The sequence below is a fragment of the Alosa pseudoharengus genome, unplaced genomic scaffold (assembly GCF_046254945.1).
Source record: "Alosa pseudoharengus isolate Yale_2024_CS ecotype anadromous, Long Island Sound unplaced genomic scaffold, YU_APseudo_1.1 YU_APseudo_1.1_scf_3, whole genome shotgun sequence".
NCBI classification, from domain to species: domain Eukaryota; kingdom Metazoa; phylum Chordata; class Actinopteri; order Clupeiformes; family Clupeidae; genus Alosa; species Alosa pseudoharengus.
In genome coordinates, this window is record NW_027468718.1 from 38,443,421 (window position 1) to 38,457,199 (window position 13,779).

At 38.2% G+C, this 13,779-nt stretch overlaps 1 protein-coding gene across 11 annotated transcripts in view; it reads right to left on the bottom strand.

The window, feature by feature from the left end:
• mycbp2 (MYC binding protein 2) overlaps positions 1-13,779 on the bottom strand; it is a 339,346-nt gene that overhangs the window by 49,123 nt on the left and 276,444 nt on the right. For all 11 annotated transcript variants that reach the window (XM_076264226.1, XM_076264236.1, XM_076264232.1 and 8 more), the window contains 2 exons: positions 5,178-5,461; positions 3,477-3,576 (listed from right to left, as the gene is read on the bottom strand). In XM_076264226.1, coding sequence (XP_076120341.1) covers positions 3,477-3,576; positions 5,178-5,461 — 384 coding nt within the window. The remainder of the gene's footprint in view (positions 1-3,476; positions 3,577-5,177; positions 5,462-13,779) is intronic.

Consider the following 13,779-nt stretch of genomic DNA (forward strand, 5'->3'; position numbering starts at 1 on the left):
CCATGGGCAAACGAGATGTAGCTGAATTCATAAATGACAAAGCCATGAGAAAGGTGATTTTCTTACGTTTCAACAACAAAGAAGCCGATCTGCCATCATTGTGAGAAGTTCCCAAATTTGTCGCTAATCGCTAAAAAGGTTTTCTATCGCTGGGGATGGCCAAACGTTGCTAAATAGGTAACGCTGACAATACAGGAGAACTAGTTTAGCGCTTCAGATCCCTGTACAAAGATGGCGGCGGTGTTGACGCATGCTGAGAAGCAGAAGGCGACATCTAGTGTATATATCTATGCTGACGAACGAGTAGTGTGACAACAGCGTTCTTATGGAAACGTTGGTGCTGTTGCGAGTTGCTGCACTGGTTTGAATCCACAGTTTACGTGTTGATTTACACAATAAAACGTGTTTTGCAGTAAGTTGCTGGGTTGTAGAATGTAGCACTAGCAGCTCGCCCAGTCTCGTTGCGAGTCCTGGCTCTCTCTGCCGACTGCCTCCCTCTCGCCGCCAGCAATTTTAAACTGCGTGACGTAATACAAAAAAACATGGCTGACTTGGATGTGGGCTGGGCTTGATGTCAAGCCCCGTCTTCCCGCAGGCTGCAGCGAGAGGCCCCTCACCATTCTTGCCTACCACTCTAGTTGTAAACAAACGGTGACGTAACATTAGAACGGAGGTGCAAAACCTTAATATTGATTAGCTGTGAGATAGGTGTGGTGAGTTCTAAGTCAACCATTGGGGTGTTCGTGGTTGATTTAATTGCTGATTTAATCTGTAGGTATTGTTTGTCGGTGATGCCAAATTTCTGGACCAAGTCTGCAAATGTGGAGCCTCTTTTGGGCCTGCAATCGCTGATACAACCTTTAAGCTACACAAATAATGATCCCTAAAATGCTATATTTGGACAGGCTACTAATTGCACAATATGTAGGCTATCCAACGAAAATGACTAATTTTTGTTATCATGTAGGCTACACTCTCCACCACCTGTTCACTGTCCCAAAATGGGATGGGTGGGGCCTGACAAGAGCTATTACTGGATCAGTCTAGTGTCATGTGATCGGGCTGGCGTTGCGGTGATGGAAACAGTGGTGACAGTGGTGATGTTTCTCAAAAGTAGCCAGGTTTTTATTTCCACCTTAGCAGCTGCATGCATGAACCAGTATGGAGAAAAATCGGAAAAAGAAAAGAAAAACCAAACTCCAAACAATAATCTCAAATCAATCAATGAGCTTCCAAAATATATCCAATCGACTTTGACAACCCTTTTCAATGATGGGGCAAACTGCTGCAAATCACAGAACGAGTGTTAGGTCTATTAGCAGGGGCTATCACTTGCTCACCTCAGACCATTCTACCTCCTTCTGCCTTCAACCATAGTCCGACCAGAGAATTTACCTCTGACGACTAAACCAATGCACAATCAATCAATCAATTAATTAACAAAACGCATCTTCTCCATATAAATATCCATTAATACATTCCATACCATAAAACCCACAGTTTCATAACAAGGGAATCTTATTGTATCATTTCATAACCTTAAACACATCATAAATAACCAGAACGTCCCAAACACCCCTCTTGTCCTGCACACTTGACCTCTGCTTGTTCAGTACGTCACACTCCACGACCTTATAATGTTCCTTGCGACTTTCCGTCGGGTCTTTTCTCCGTCCCCAGACCAGGAAGCGCTACTGTCCGACACAATGAAAAGTTTGCTAAATGTCCGTGTTCCCTCAACCTTCAATTGGCCACCCTGAAAGTAAGGCTCATTGTCCTGTATGCGTTTGTGGTTTGCAGTTGCTGCAACCATGCTGGATGCCGTTCGTGTTCGTGTGCGCAAATAAAGTGTGTTTGTAAATCACGTTGTCCGTTCTTTGTATTTAGCTCCCGTATGAAATAAACTGTAGCCGTAACGGGCAACCGCACCGTTACACTTCCCCTCTCCTCTGCAGACGACGCCTGTCGTCCCGAGAAGAGCAAGGCCCCCTCGAAGCAGGGCCTCTCGAAGCAGAGCCCCTGTAGACTCCGGCCGTATGCACGTTGCTGCCACTCTCTCGACCAAGATGAAGTGTATGAGGTCATCCTCAGCTCGTGGGTGAAACTTCGGTTCCTTGGGTTCTTCTACCGCCACCGCCACTGGTAGCTGAGGTGTATTAGGCCTTGATGCCCCGTTGCCCTCAGGAAGGTCTCTCACCTGCTGTTCTTCCTGCTGCTGGCGGCCTTTGACATCTTCGGACTGCTTAGGCTCCCGTGGCATCTTCCACACTGTCCCCTGTTGAGGCGCCCCTAGTTTCTTCTGACACCAAATGTGATCGGGCTGGCGTTGCGGTGATGCAAACAGGAGACAGTGTTGATGTTTCTCAAAAGTAGCCAGGTTTTTATTTCCACCTTAGCAGCTGCATGCATGAACCAGTATGGAGAAAAATCGGAAAAAGAAAAGAAAAACCAAACTCCAAACAATAATCTCAAATCAATCAATGAGCTTCCAAAATATATCCAATCGACTTTGACAACCCTTTTCAATGATGGGGCAAACTGCTGCAAATCACAGAACGAGTGTTAGGTCTATTAGCAGGGGCTATCACTTGCTCACCTCAGACCATTCTACCTCCTTCTGCCTTCAACCATAGTCCGACCATAGAATTTACCTCTGCCGACTAAACCAATGCACAATCAATCAATCAATTAATTAATTAACAAAACGCATCTTCTCCATATAAATATCCATTAATACATTCCATACCATAAAACCCACAGTTTCATAACAAGGGAATCTTATTGTATCATTTCATAACCTTAAACACATCATAAATAACCAGAACGTCCCAAACACCCCTCTTGTCCTGCACACTTGACCTCTGCTTGTTCAGTACGTCACACTCCACGACCTTATAATGTTCCTTGCGACTTTCCGTCGGGTCTTTTCTCCGTCCCCAGACCAGGAAGCGCTACTGTCCGACACAATGAAAAGTTTGCTAAATGTCCGTGTTCCCTCAACCTTCAGTTGGCCACCCTGAAAGTAAGGCTCATTGTCCTGTATGCGTTTGTGGTTTGCAGTTGCTGCAACCATGCTGGATGCCGTTCGTGTGTGCACATAAAGTGTGTTTGTAAATCACGTTGTCCGTTCTTTGTATTTAGCTCCCGTATGAAATAAACTGTAGCCGTAACGGGCAACCGCACCGTTACAGTCAGTATGGAAAATGAACCAATGGGTCGCTGACTGTTCTTGCTTTGGGCCGACCGTTGGCCAAACGAAACATATAATAGCCTACTCTATCGGCCCAAAAGGTGCGTAGGCCCATCGGGAAAATGCCCGGTATGCCAGATGACCAGTCCGTCCCCGAATATTTGGCTTCCCTTTACTTAATCAATCTGCTTGGTATGCCGATTTATCGAGTTTCCATTAAATCAATATCGGCAAATCACTTTTAGTATTAAAATGTGGGCACAAGTATGAGATACATGCTACTCACAGCAGCCATGTCTTTGACCAGCTTAATGATAATCTCAGCAATCTGTGGAGGTGTGGATCCCTTCATCCACCAGTGACTCTCTCCTTTCCGATATGTATAGCTGAGAGAGTGAAAGAATAGAGATATACAGTATTATCAAAGTTAAATGTTAAATGGCAGTCATTTGAAGTAAATAATACAAAATAAGTAATATAATGTATATAAATCATTAATGATAATTAATAATAATAAATGCAGTATATATAATTTCAATTAAACATGGTTTTTACATGTCTGAGGCAAATACAGAATATTTAATCGAATAAAATCTAACCAAGTGTTATTACTCTTATATTAAGATCAAAAAATGTAGTCAATATTGTTTTCAGTATAGAGACTTATCTAACTCTCTCGTAAAATCATTTGACTTAATTTAAGAAGAGTTGGACGCCTTTTAAGACGTCTCATCCTGAAAACAAGTAAATTTGTTTGCCAGTGCGTTAAGCAAATTTGTACTAAAAACAAGTAAATTTGCCAGTGTGTGAAGTAAATTTGTCAAAGTCAAAGTCTTCCTAAATTAAGTCAAAATGATCTTTAGAGAGTGCTAGGTAATTCTCCTCATACTAAAAACAATCCCAAATAGATTGTTTGATCTTAGTACCATTGATATACTTATTAATACTAACCATCATGACTTATGACTATAGTAATACTAACCGACTCTATATCTCTCTTTCTTCCCCCTTAGCTCACTTGTGAGGTAAACCATTACCAGTTATCAGCCATCCTTGTGATTGGCCCTCATCTCACCTGAAGTCCCATCCCTATGACTGCCTGTTGCTGTCCCCTTTCCCGGATTCCTGGCCCACGCAGCCTAGCGACCCACTACTTGCCCTCTGACAACTCCTAATGTAATTTTAACATATACCTCATGTGGCTTTAAACACCATGTTCTATTCTCTACACCTAACTAACCTATTCATTTATCATGTATACAAACCTTACACTGCAAAAAATGAATTCTAACCAAGTGTTATTGATCTTATATTAAGATAAAAACAATCTATTTGGTATTGTTTTTAGTATGAAAAGACTTACCTAGCGCCCTCTCAAAAGATCATTTTGACTTAATTTAAGAAGACTTTAACTTATTTTAAGGAGTCTTATCAAGACAAATTTGCTCAACGCACTGGCAGACAAATTTGTTTTTAGGACAAATTTGCTTAACGCACTGGCAGACAAATTTGCTTGTTTTCAAGATGAGATGTCTTGAAATAAGTCACATTTTTTTTTAATTAAGTCAAATTATTTCACAAGAAAGCGCTAGGTAAGTCTCTTTATACTGAAAACAATACCAACTAGTTTTTCTTATCTTGATATAAGATTAATAACACTTGGTTAGATTTTTAGATAAGCAGTTTTTGCAGTGTACTGCTCTGTAACTGACCCTAGGCAGATGGGACAGGACCTTGACTCCCTTCTAGGGAGTTTGTCCTCGCCCCTGTTACTCATGGGCCCTCTCTGAATGTTTAACACTCTGTAAAGCGCCATGAGACATGTGGACTGTTCTATTAGTGAAATTAAATTGAAATGGAAATCTTAATATAATATTAATAACACTTGGTTAGATTTTATTATTTGCAGTGTATGGTGGATTTCAGTATTCATTAATCAATCAGACACATAGTATAACCATGCATTGGCAGTGCTGAATGCAGAAACCTTGAGTTGAAGACCATGGGTAGGGTGACAGTAGTGATGCCTTTTCCTGCAGTCGTCCCAGCTGTACCCACAACAGTGCTACCCTTGGCTTTGAGCTGTACAGTCAGTGCTTTGGCAATGCAGCCAAGAAACATGTCGAGAATTCCAAACTTGTTCCAGTCACCCTTCTCTGTTGAGTGAATGATATCACTAATGTCGGCTGGTGGCAGGGCCTTCACACCAATGATGCTAGCCAGACGAACAGGGGTTACTTCTGGCAGAACACGCCTCAGTAGGGAGGTCACCTTGAAAGACAAAGGAAACTCATTGTGGAAAATCATTCAAGTACATGGCAAAAACTGCTTATCTAATAAAATCTAATCAAGTGTCATCAATCTTATATCAAGATCAAAACATCTAATTGGTATTGTTTTTCTCGTAAAATTATTTGACTTAATTTAAGAAGAGTTTGACTTATTTTAAGACATCTCATCCTGAAAACAAGCAGATTTGTCTGCCAGTGCATTAAGTAAATTTGTCTTGATAAGACTCCTTAAAATAAGTCAAAGTCTTCTTAAATTAAGTCAAAATTATCTTGTTGCAGTGTAGGCAGGCAACAGTAAAACAACTAGAGAATAATCAAAGTTACGCTTGACTTGATGTGAGGTGGGGAGGTACAAACCTAGATTAAGGCAAGGGTTAGGCATTGTGAAGTTTTGATCTACAAAAACATGCAAAAAACTTACAAGGTTGCTTAGGTCTGCTTTAAATTAAGTCAAACGCTTACACTGCAAAAAATAAAATCTAACCAAGTGTTGTTAATCTTATATTAAGGTCAACTAGAGAATGTAATTCCAGGGAAAATAGGAGGAATAGGAAAATTAGAAATACGTTTGGTGGGGAGTCATAGTTGATGACAACTGACAGTTGGAATGGCTGAACAGTTAAATAGTCGGATAGTGAAAATGGTTAGGTTATTTAATAGGGAATTATTATAGTGAGGACTTTTATTTTGAAACAGTTGAGGAGAGAGGAAACAGTTAGCGGGAGTTATAGTTGATGACAACTCACAGTTGGAATAGTTGAACAGTTAAATAGTTGGGTAGTTAAAATGGTTAAATTATTTAATAGGGAATTATTGTAGTGAGGACTTTCATTTTGAAACAGTTGTGGGCAGAGGAAACAGTTGGCAGGAGTCATAGTTGATGACAACTGACAGTTTGAAAGGCTGAACAGTTAAATAGTTGGATAGTTAAAATGCTTAAATTATTTAAAATAGAATTATTGTAGTGAGGAGTTTTTTTTTGAAACAGTTGTGGGCAGAGGAAACAGTTGATGGGAGTCAAAGTTGATGACAACTGACTGTTGCTAGAGTAGTTATGGTGATTGCTATGCTGGTTGCTAGGTTAATGATGTTGGTTGCTAGGTATTAACTGTGAATGTGGTTGCTAGGCTGTTGCTAGGGTACTTGAAGTCGTTGCTAGGTTGTTGCTAGGGTGTCAATGGTGGTTACTATCAGAAATAAAGGAGTTACTACAGTGGTTTGCTAGTATAATCATCTTGGTTGCTATGGAAACTGACATAGATGCTTAATTTCAATGGTTGCTAAATTGGTTGCTAGGTAGTTGGTGGTTTAATATAGTAGGCTAGAGGCATAGTTGATGATAACTGACAGTTGGAATAGTTGAACAGTTAAATAGTTGGATAGTTTAAATGGTTAAATTGTTTAATATAGAATTATTGTAGTGAGGACTTTTATTTTGAAACCGTTGTGGGCAGAGGAATCAGTTGAACAGGATCTGTAGTCTTAATAGAGCCACATTGTATGCTTAAAGCCTGAGACAGACAGTTGGAGGTGATCGGAACACTTGGCATAGGATTCTAAGTGCCCTACTGTGATGTCATAATCGCCAATGTTAAGTCTATGGGAAAATTTTTGTAGTTTTTAATTAATAGTTTAAAAAGTATAAAAGTTACAAAGTTGAAAAATACATAGCTGAAGTCACCTAAGTAAGACCTACGCAACGCAGTTTGAATGAAGTTTCTACGTTAAACGGTTGAAGCCGCATTAAACGCTCAAAAAGTGTCAGCGGAATAATAACAACATATAACTAGAGAATGTAATTCCTGGGAATTACGAGTGCATGAAAATGGAAAAATGGCTGCTGAATAAAATATTGTTGAATATTGTTTAAAATCTAATCCAAGTAAAAAGATGGAGGTCAGATAGAGAAAAAAGTTTGGTGGGGAGTTGTAGTTGATGACAACTGACAGTTGGAATAGTTGGACATTTAAAAAGTTGGATAGCTTAAATGGTTAAATTATTTAATAGGGAATTATTGTATTGAGGACTTATTTTGAAGTTGAAGTTGAGGACAGAGGGAACCGTTGGCGGGAGTTGTAGTTGATGACGACTGACAGTTGGAATGGCTGAACAGTTAAATAGTTGGATAGTGAAAATGGTTAGGTTATTTAATAGGGAATTATTGTAGTGAGTACTTTTATTTTGAAACAGTTGTGGGCAGAGGAAACAGTTGGCGGGAGTCATAGTTGATGACAACTGACAGTTTGAAAGGCTGAACAGTTAAATAGTTGGATAGTTAAAATGGTTAAATTATTTAAAATGTAATTATTGTAGTGAGGAGTTTTATTTTGAAACAGTGGGCAGAGGAAACAGTTGACGGGAGTCAAAGTTGATGACAACTGACTGTTGCTAGAGTAGTAGAGTAGTATGGTGGTTGCTATGCTGGTTGCTAGGTTTTAACTGTGAATGTGGTTGCTAGGCTGTTGCTAGGGTACTTGAAGTCGTTGCTAGGTTGATGCTAGGGTGTCCATGGTGGCTACTATCAGAAATAAAGGAGTTACTACAGTGGTTTGCTAGTATAATCATGTTGGTTGCTATGGAAACTGACATAGATGCTTAATTTCAATGGTTGCTAAATTGGTTGCTAGGTAGGTGGTGGTTTAATATAGTACTGTAGGCTAGAGGCATAGTTGATGATAACTGACAGTTGGAATAGTTGAACAGTTAAATAGTTGGATAGTTTAAATGGTTAAATTATTTAATAGGGAATTATTGTAGTGGAGACTTTTATTTTGAAACAGTTGTGGGCAGAGGAAACAGTTGAACAGGATCTGTAGTCTTAAGAGAGCCAGATTGTATGCTTAAAGCCTGAGACAGACAGTTGCTGGAGGTGGCCAGAACCATATGGCTCTGGCCGGAACACTTGGCATAGGATTTCAAGTGCCCTATTGTGATGCCATAATCGGCAATGTTAGGTCTATGGGGAAATGTTCAGTAGTTTTTAATTAATAGTTCAAAAAGTATAAAAGTTACAAATATGAAAAATACATTCCACACCTGTCCTAAGTAAGACCTACGTAACGCAGTTTGAATGAAGTTTCTATGTTAAACGGTTGAAGCTGCATTAGACGCAGAAAAAGCGTTAGAAGAAGAATAATAACTAGAAAAGCATTTCCTGAAGGAAATACAGTGCATGAAAATGCAAAAAATATGATGTAAAATATCATACAGAGTAAAAACAAACTATATTGGTTGCTAAGTAGATGAGGTTTAATATAGTTGGAATGACTGAACAGTTCAATAGGTGGATAGTTTAAATGGTTAAATTATTTAGGTAGATAGTTGACGATAACTGACAGTTGGAATGGCTCTAATGTTTGCTAGTAGTTATGCTAACTATGTTAACAAAGATAATAATGTTAACCAAGTTACTTAACTTAGTTAACTTAGCTAATGTTTTCATATTTAGTAGTTATGCTAACTAGCATGTTAACTATGGTAACCATGTTACTTAGCTAACTTAGCTAATCATTTTTAGCAGTTTTGCAAAAAATGCTAACTAGCATGTTAGCATGCTAACATGCTAGCATGCTAACTATGCTAACCATGTGACTTAGCTAACTTAGCTAATCATTTTTAGCAGTTTTGCAAAAAATGCTAACTAGCATGCTAACATGCTAACCATGTGACTTAGCTAACTTAGCTAATCATTTTTAGCAGTTTTGCAAAAAATGCTAACTAGCATGCTAACATGCTAGCATGCTAACTATGCTAACCATGTGACTTAGCTAACTTAGCTAATCATTTTTAGCAGTTTTGCAAAAAATGCTAACTAGCATGTTAGCATGCTAGCATGCTAACTATGCTAACCATGTGACTTAGCTAACTTAGCTAATCATTTTTAGCAGTTTTGCAAAAAATGCTAACTAGCATGCTAACATGCTAACATGCTAACTATGTTAACCATGCTAACTAGCTACGGTGGGTAGGAGTCATAGTTGATGACAAGTAACAGTTACAATGGCTGAACAGTTAAAAAGTTCAGTAGTTTAAAGGGTTAAATTGTTTAACAGTGAAATATTGTAGTGAGGACTTTTATTTTGAAACAGTTTTTGGCAGAGGAAGCAGTTGGACAGGATGTGTAGTCTTAATAGGGCCAGTTTGTATGCTTAAAGCCTGAGACTGGCAGTTGATCCAGGTGGCCCGAACACCTGCCATAGGATTCTAATTGCTTAACGGCTCTATTGTGATGTCATAATCATAATGTTAAGTCAATGGGGAAATTTTGATAGTTTTTAATTAATAGTTTAAAAAGTATAAAAGTTACAAAGTTGAAAAATACATAGCCCAATTGTCCTAACTAAGACCTACGTAACAAAGTTTGAATGAAGTTTCTACGTTTAACGGTTGAAGCTGCATTAAACGCGTTAGAAGAAGAAAAATAAGAACTAGAAAAGCATTTCCTGAAGGAAATACAGTGCATGAAAATGCAAAAATATGATGAGTTCATATGGTTAAATTATTTGCTTGGTAGATAAGGTTTACTATAGTTGGAATGACTGAACAGTTAAATAGGTTAATAATTGAAATGGTTAAATTATTTAGGCAGATAGTTGACGATAACTAACAGTTGGAATGGCTCCAATGTTTGCTAGTAGTTATGCTAACTATGTTAAAGATAATAATGGTAACCAAGTAACTATGCTAACTAGCATGCTAACAATATTAAAATGTTAACTATGCTAACCATATGACTTAGCTAACCTAGCTAATAATTTTTATTAGTTATGATAACTATGCTAATTAACATGCTAACATGCTAATTATGTTAACCATGTGACTTAGCTAACTTCGCTTATCATTTTTAACAGTAATGCTAACTAGCATGCTAACATGCTAGCATGCTAACATGCTAACCATGTGACTTAGCTAACTTAGCTAATCATTTTTAGCAGTTTTGCTAAAAAATGCTAACTAGCATGCTAACATGCTAGCATGCTAACTATGCTAACCATATGACTTAGCTAACTTAGCTAATCATTTTTAGCAGTTTTGCAAAAAATGCTAACTAGCATGCTAACATGTTAGCATGCTAACTATGCTAACCATGTGACTTAGCTAACTTAGCTAATCATTTTTAGCAGTTTTGCAAAAAATGCTAACTAGCATGCTAACATGTTAGCATGCTAACTATGCTAACCATGTGACTTAGCTAACTTAGCTAATCGTTTTTAACAGTTTTGCTAAAAATGCTAACTAGCATGCTAACTAGCATGCTAACATGCTAGCATGCTAACTATGCTAACCAAGTTACTTAGCTATCTTAGCTAACTAGCTACAGTGGGTAGGAGTCATAGTTGATGACAAGTAACAGTTACAATGGCTGAACAGATAAAAGTTCAGTAGTTTAAAGGGTTAAATTGTTTAACAGTGAAATATTGTAGTGAGGACTTTTATTTTGAAACAGTTTTTGGCAGAGGAAGCAGTTGAACAGGATGTGTAGTCTTAATAGGGCCAGTTTGTATGCTTAAAGCCTGAGACTGGCAGTTGATGCAGCTGGCCCGAACACCTGCCATAGGATTCTAATTGCTTAACGGCTCTATTGTGATGTCATCAGCCCATGTTAAGTCTATGGGGAAATTTTGAACAGTTTTTAATTAATAGTTTAAAAAGTATAAAAGTTACAAAGCTGAAAAATACAAAGCACCCATGTCCTAAGTAAGACCTACGTAACATAGTTTGAATGAAGTTTCTACGTTAAGCGGTTGAAGCTGCATTAATTGCGTTAGAAGAAGAAGAATAAGAAGCCTAGGAAGAACAGTACAGTGCATTTTCATGCACTGTAATAAGAAATTTTGGAAGAACAGTATAGTGCATTTTCATGCACTATAATAAGAAGAAATCGGATAACAGTAGATTGCATTTTCATGCACTCTAATAAGAATAAATCGGATAACAGTAGAGTGCATTTTCATGCACTTTAAAAATCTAGTTGGTATTGTTTTTACTATGAAGATTACTTACCTAGCACTCTCGTAAGATCATTTTGACATATTTTAAGGAGTCTTATCAAGACAAATTTGCTTGTTTTCATGATGAGCCATCTTAAAATAAGTCAAACCCATCTTAAATCAGGGGTCTCAAACTCCCTGCCCGCGGGCCAATACCGGCCCAGGCCCGGCCCAATTCCGGCCCACGACCTAATGTCAAAATAATAATGTAATTCGGCCCTTGAGGGTATTTTTAATTGCGACAAACAACAACAGTGGTTAAAATAGACAATAGATCCAAGTACGGTGACAAATCCCATCCAGCTCTTCGATTCAAGCGCAAATTCGCTGCACAAAGTTTTCAGGAAATACTTGTATTACACCTGAGAAACACGAAGACGTGCATTTGTTTGTAATGACGCGGAAGCAATGCAGGTCGTAATTTTGCGCAAATTGAAGCAGAAATAGGCCGACACCAAATGTTGAAAAAACTTTCACGTGTGATGAAGTCTTGGGTAGGCTATGTTATTCACCTATTCTGAGTCTGAAGGAGAATATCAATTGACTATTGACAGTGATAGTCACGGTGCGTCTGTGAATGGAGGTGCGTCTTTGCGTGTATACGACGGTGTCCACTAAGCATACCATGCTTATTTCGACAGTGGTAATCGTGATGATGGTGTCCGTAATGGACGTGGTACAGACAGCAGGGGTGGTAAAAATAGGACTCTAAAGAACTACAAAGTCACCCACGATAGGAACTGATTTGACCATGTTACTTTATTGTAGGCCTATAATAACGGTTTGTGGTTATAGGCTAGTAATAGTTTACTATTGTTGGTTTACATCTTAGGCCTACTGTTTTCCTGTTAATTTGTTATGTGGGTACCTAATATGACAAAAAAGAAAGTAAACCTGCTCAAATATGTTCAACATCCAGTATTTACTGAAAGGTGCATAATTTGAAGTGGGTACATTTACCCCCTTCATAAACTTTTGTTTATACTCAAAGATTTTAATATCTACAGTAGGACTTCATCTCTGACCACTTTCAAACATTTTTATATTTTGATGTCAAAATCCAATGGTGTTGTTTTCTTAACCCTGGTGCCTAAAGTTTGCAATGCAGGTTTAAATAAGTTATGAGAGGAAAATATTTTTATTTGGTGTGAAATACACACATACAGTGGGCAGTGCTTCGACTTGGCCAGCTTCACTCGCGGTCCGCGCGTGGGATCACGCGGTATCACGCAACTTTAATTTGTATTTTCCCAGTGAGACGCTGCAATAACCCAAACAACCGGTAGATGACTCAAGTGAGCAGGGTGTCTCGTAAAAAGAAATGGAGCCTGGAAAACCCTACACAGACTTCACTACAGACTTTAGCAGACTAGTTTAGAAATAATTTAAAATAAAATATGCCTGCCCTGCCCTAATAAAGAAATATTTGGTTAACTGCGAGTGAATCCCGTTTGCAGCCGTAGAAGAAACGCAGGACAAATTAAACATTCTGGTTTTCTCCGAGTGCAACGATGATAGACAGACCTCCGTTGCTCAGCCAAATGCCTTCCTGTTACATCCTGTTATCACAGAGTTACAGGAGATAAACGATTTTTGATGGTCACAAGTTTACTTCATTAGCGTTTATTTTTTTGATTATTAAAGAGTGTTTTTCATTTAAAGGTTTGACTTCACTGCAAAAACTGCTTATCTAACAAAATCTAATCAAGTGTTATTAATCTTATATCAAGATAAAAAAAACTAGTTGGTATTGTTTTCAGTATAAAGAGACTTACCGAGCGCTTTCTTGTGAAATCATCTGACTTAATTAAAAAAAAAAATGACTTATTTTAAGACATCTCATCTTGAAAACAAGCAAATTTGTCTGCCAGTGCGTTAAGCAAATTTGTCTTAAAAACAAGCAAATTTGTCTGCCAGTGCGTTGAGCAAATTTGTATTGATAAGACTCCTTAAAATAAGTTAAAGTCTTCTTAAATTAAGTCAAAATGATCTTTTGAGAGGGCGCTAGGTAAGTCTATACTAAAAACAATACCAAATAGATTTTTTAATCTTAATATAAGATCAATAACACTTGGTTAGAATTCAGTTTTTGCAGTGTTCGTGCTTATTCAGTAGAGCATTTAGTGCTCTTCCCAATCCCAGACGTTCACATTGCATGTTTGTTTGTAATGGATGCAACCGCGAGATAGGCTACGCGTTTGACGGCAATGAGTTGTTAACAGACATGAACCGAGACATATAGCCCAGCAGCAATCTAGGGACTGTTCGTTATTTATTGAAGGGGCCACCGGAGGAATTTTGAGTGCTT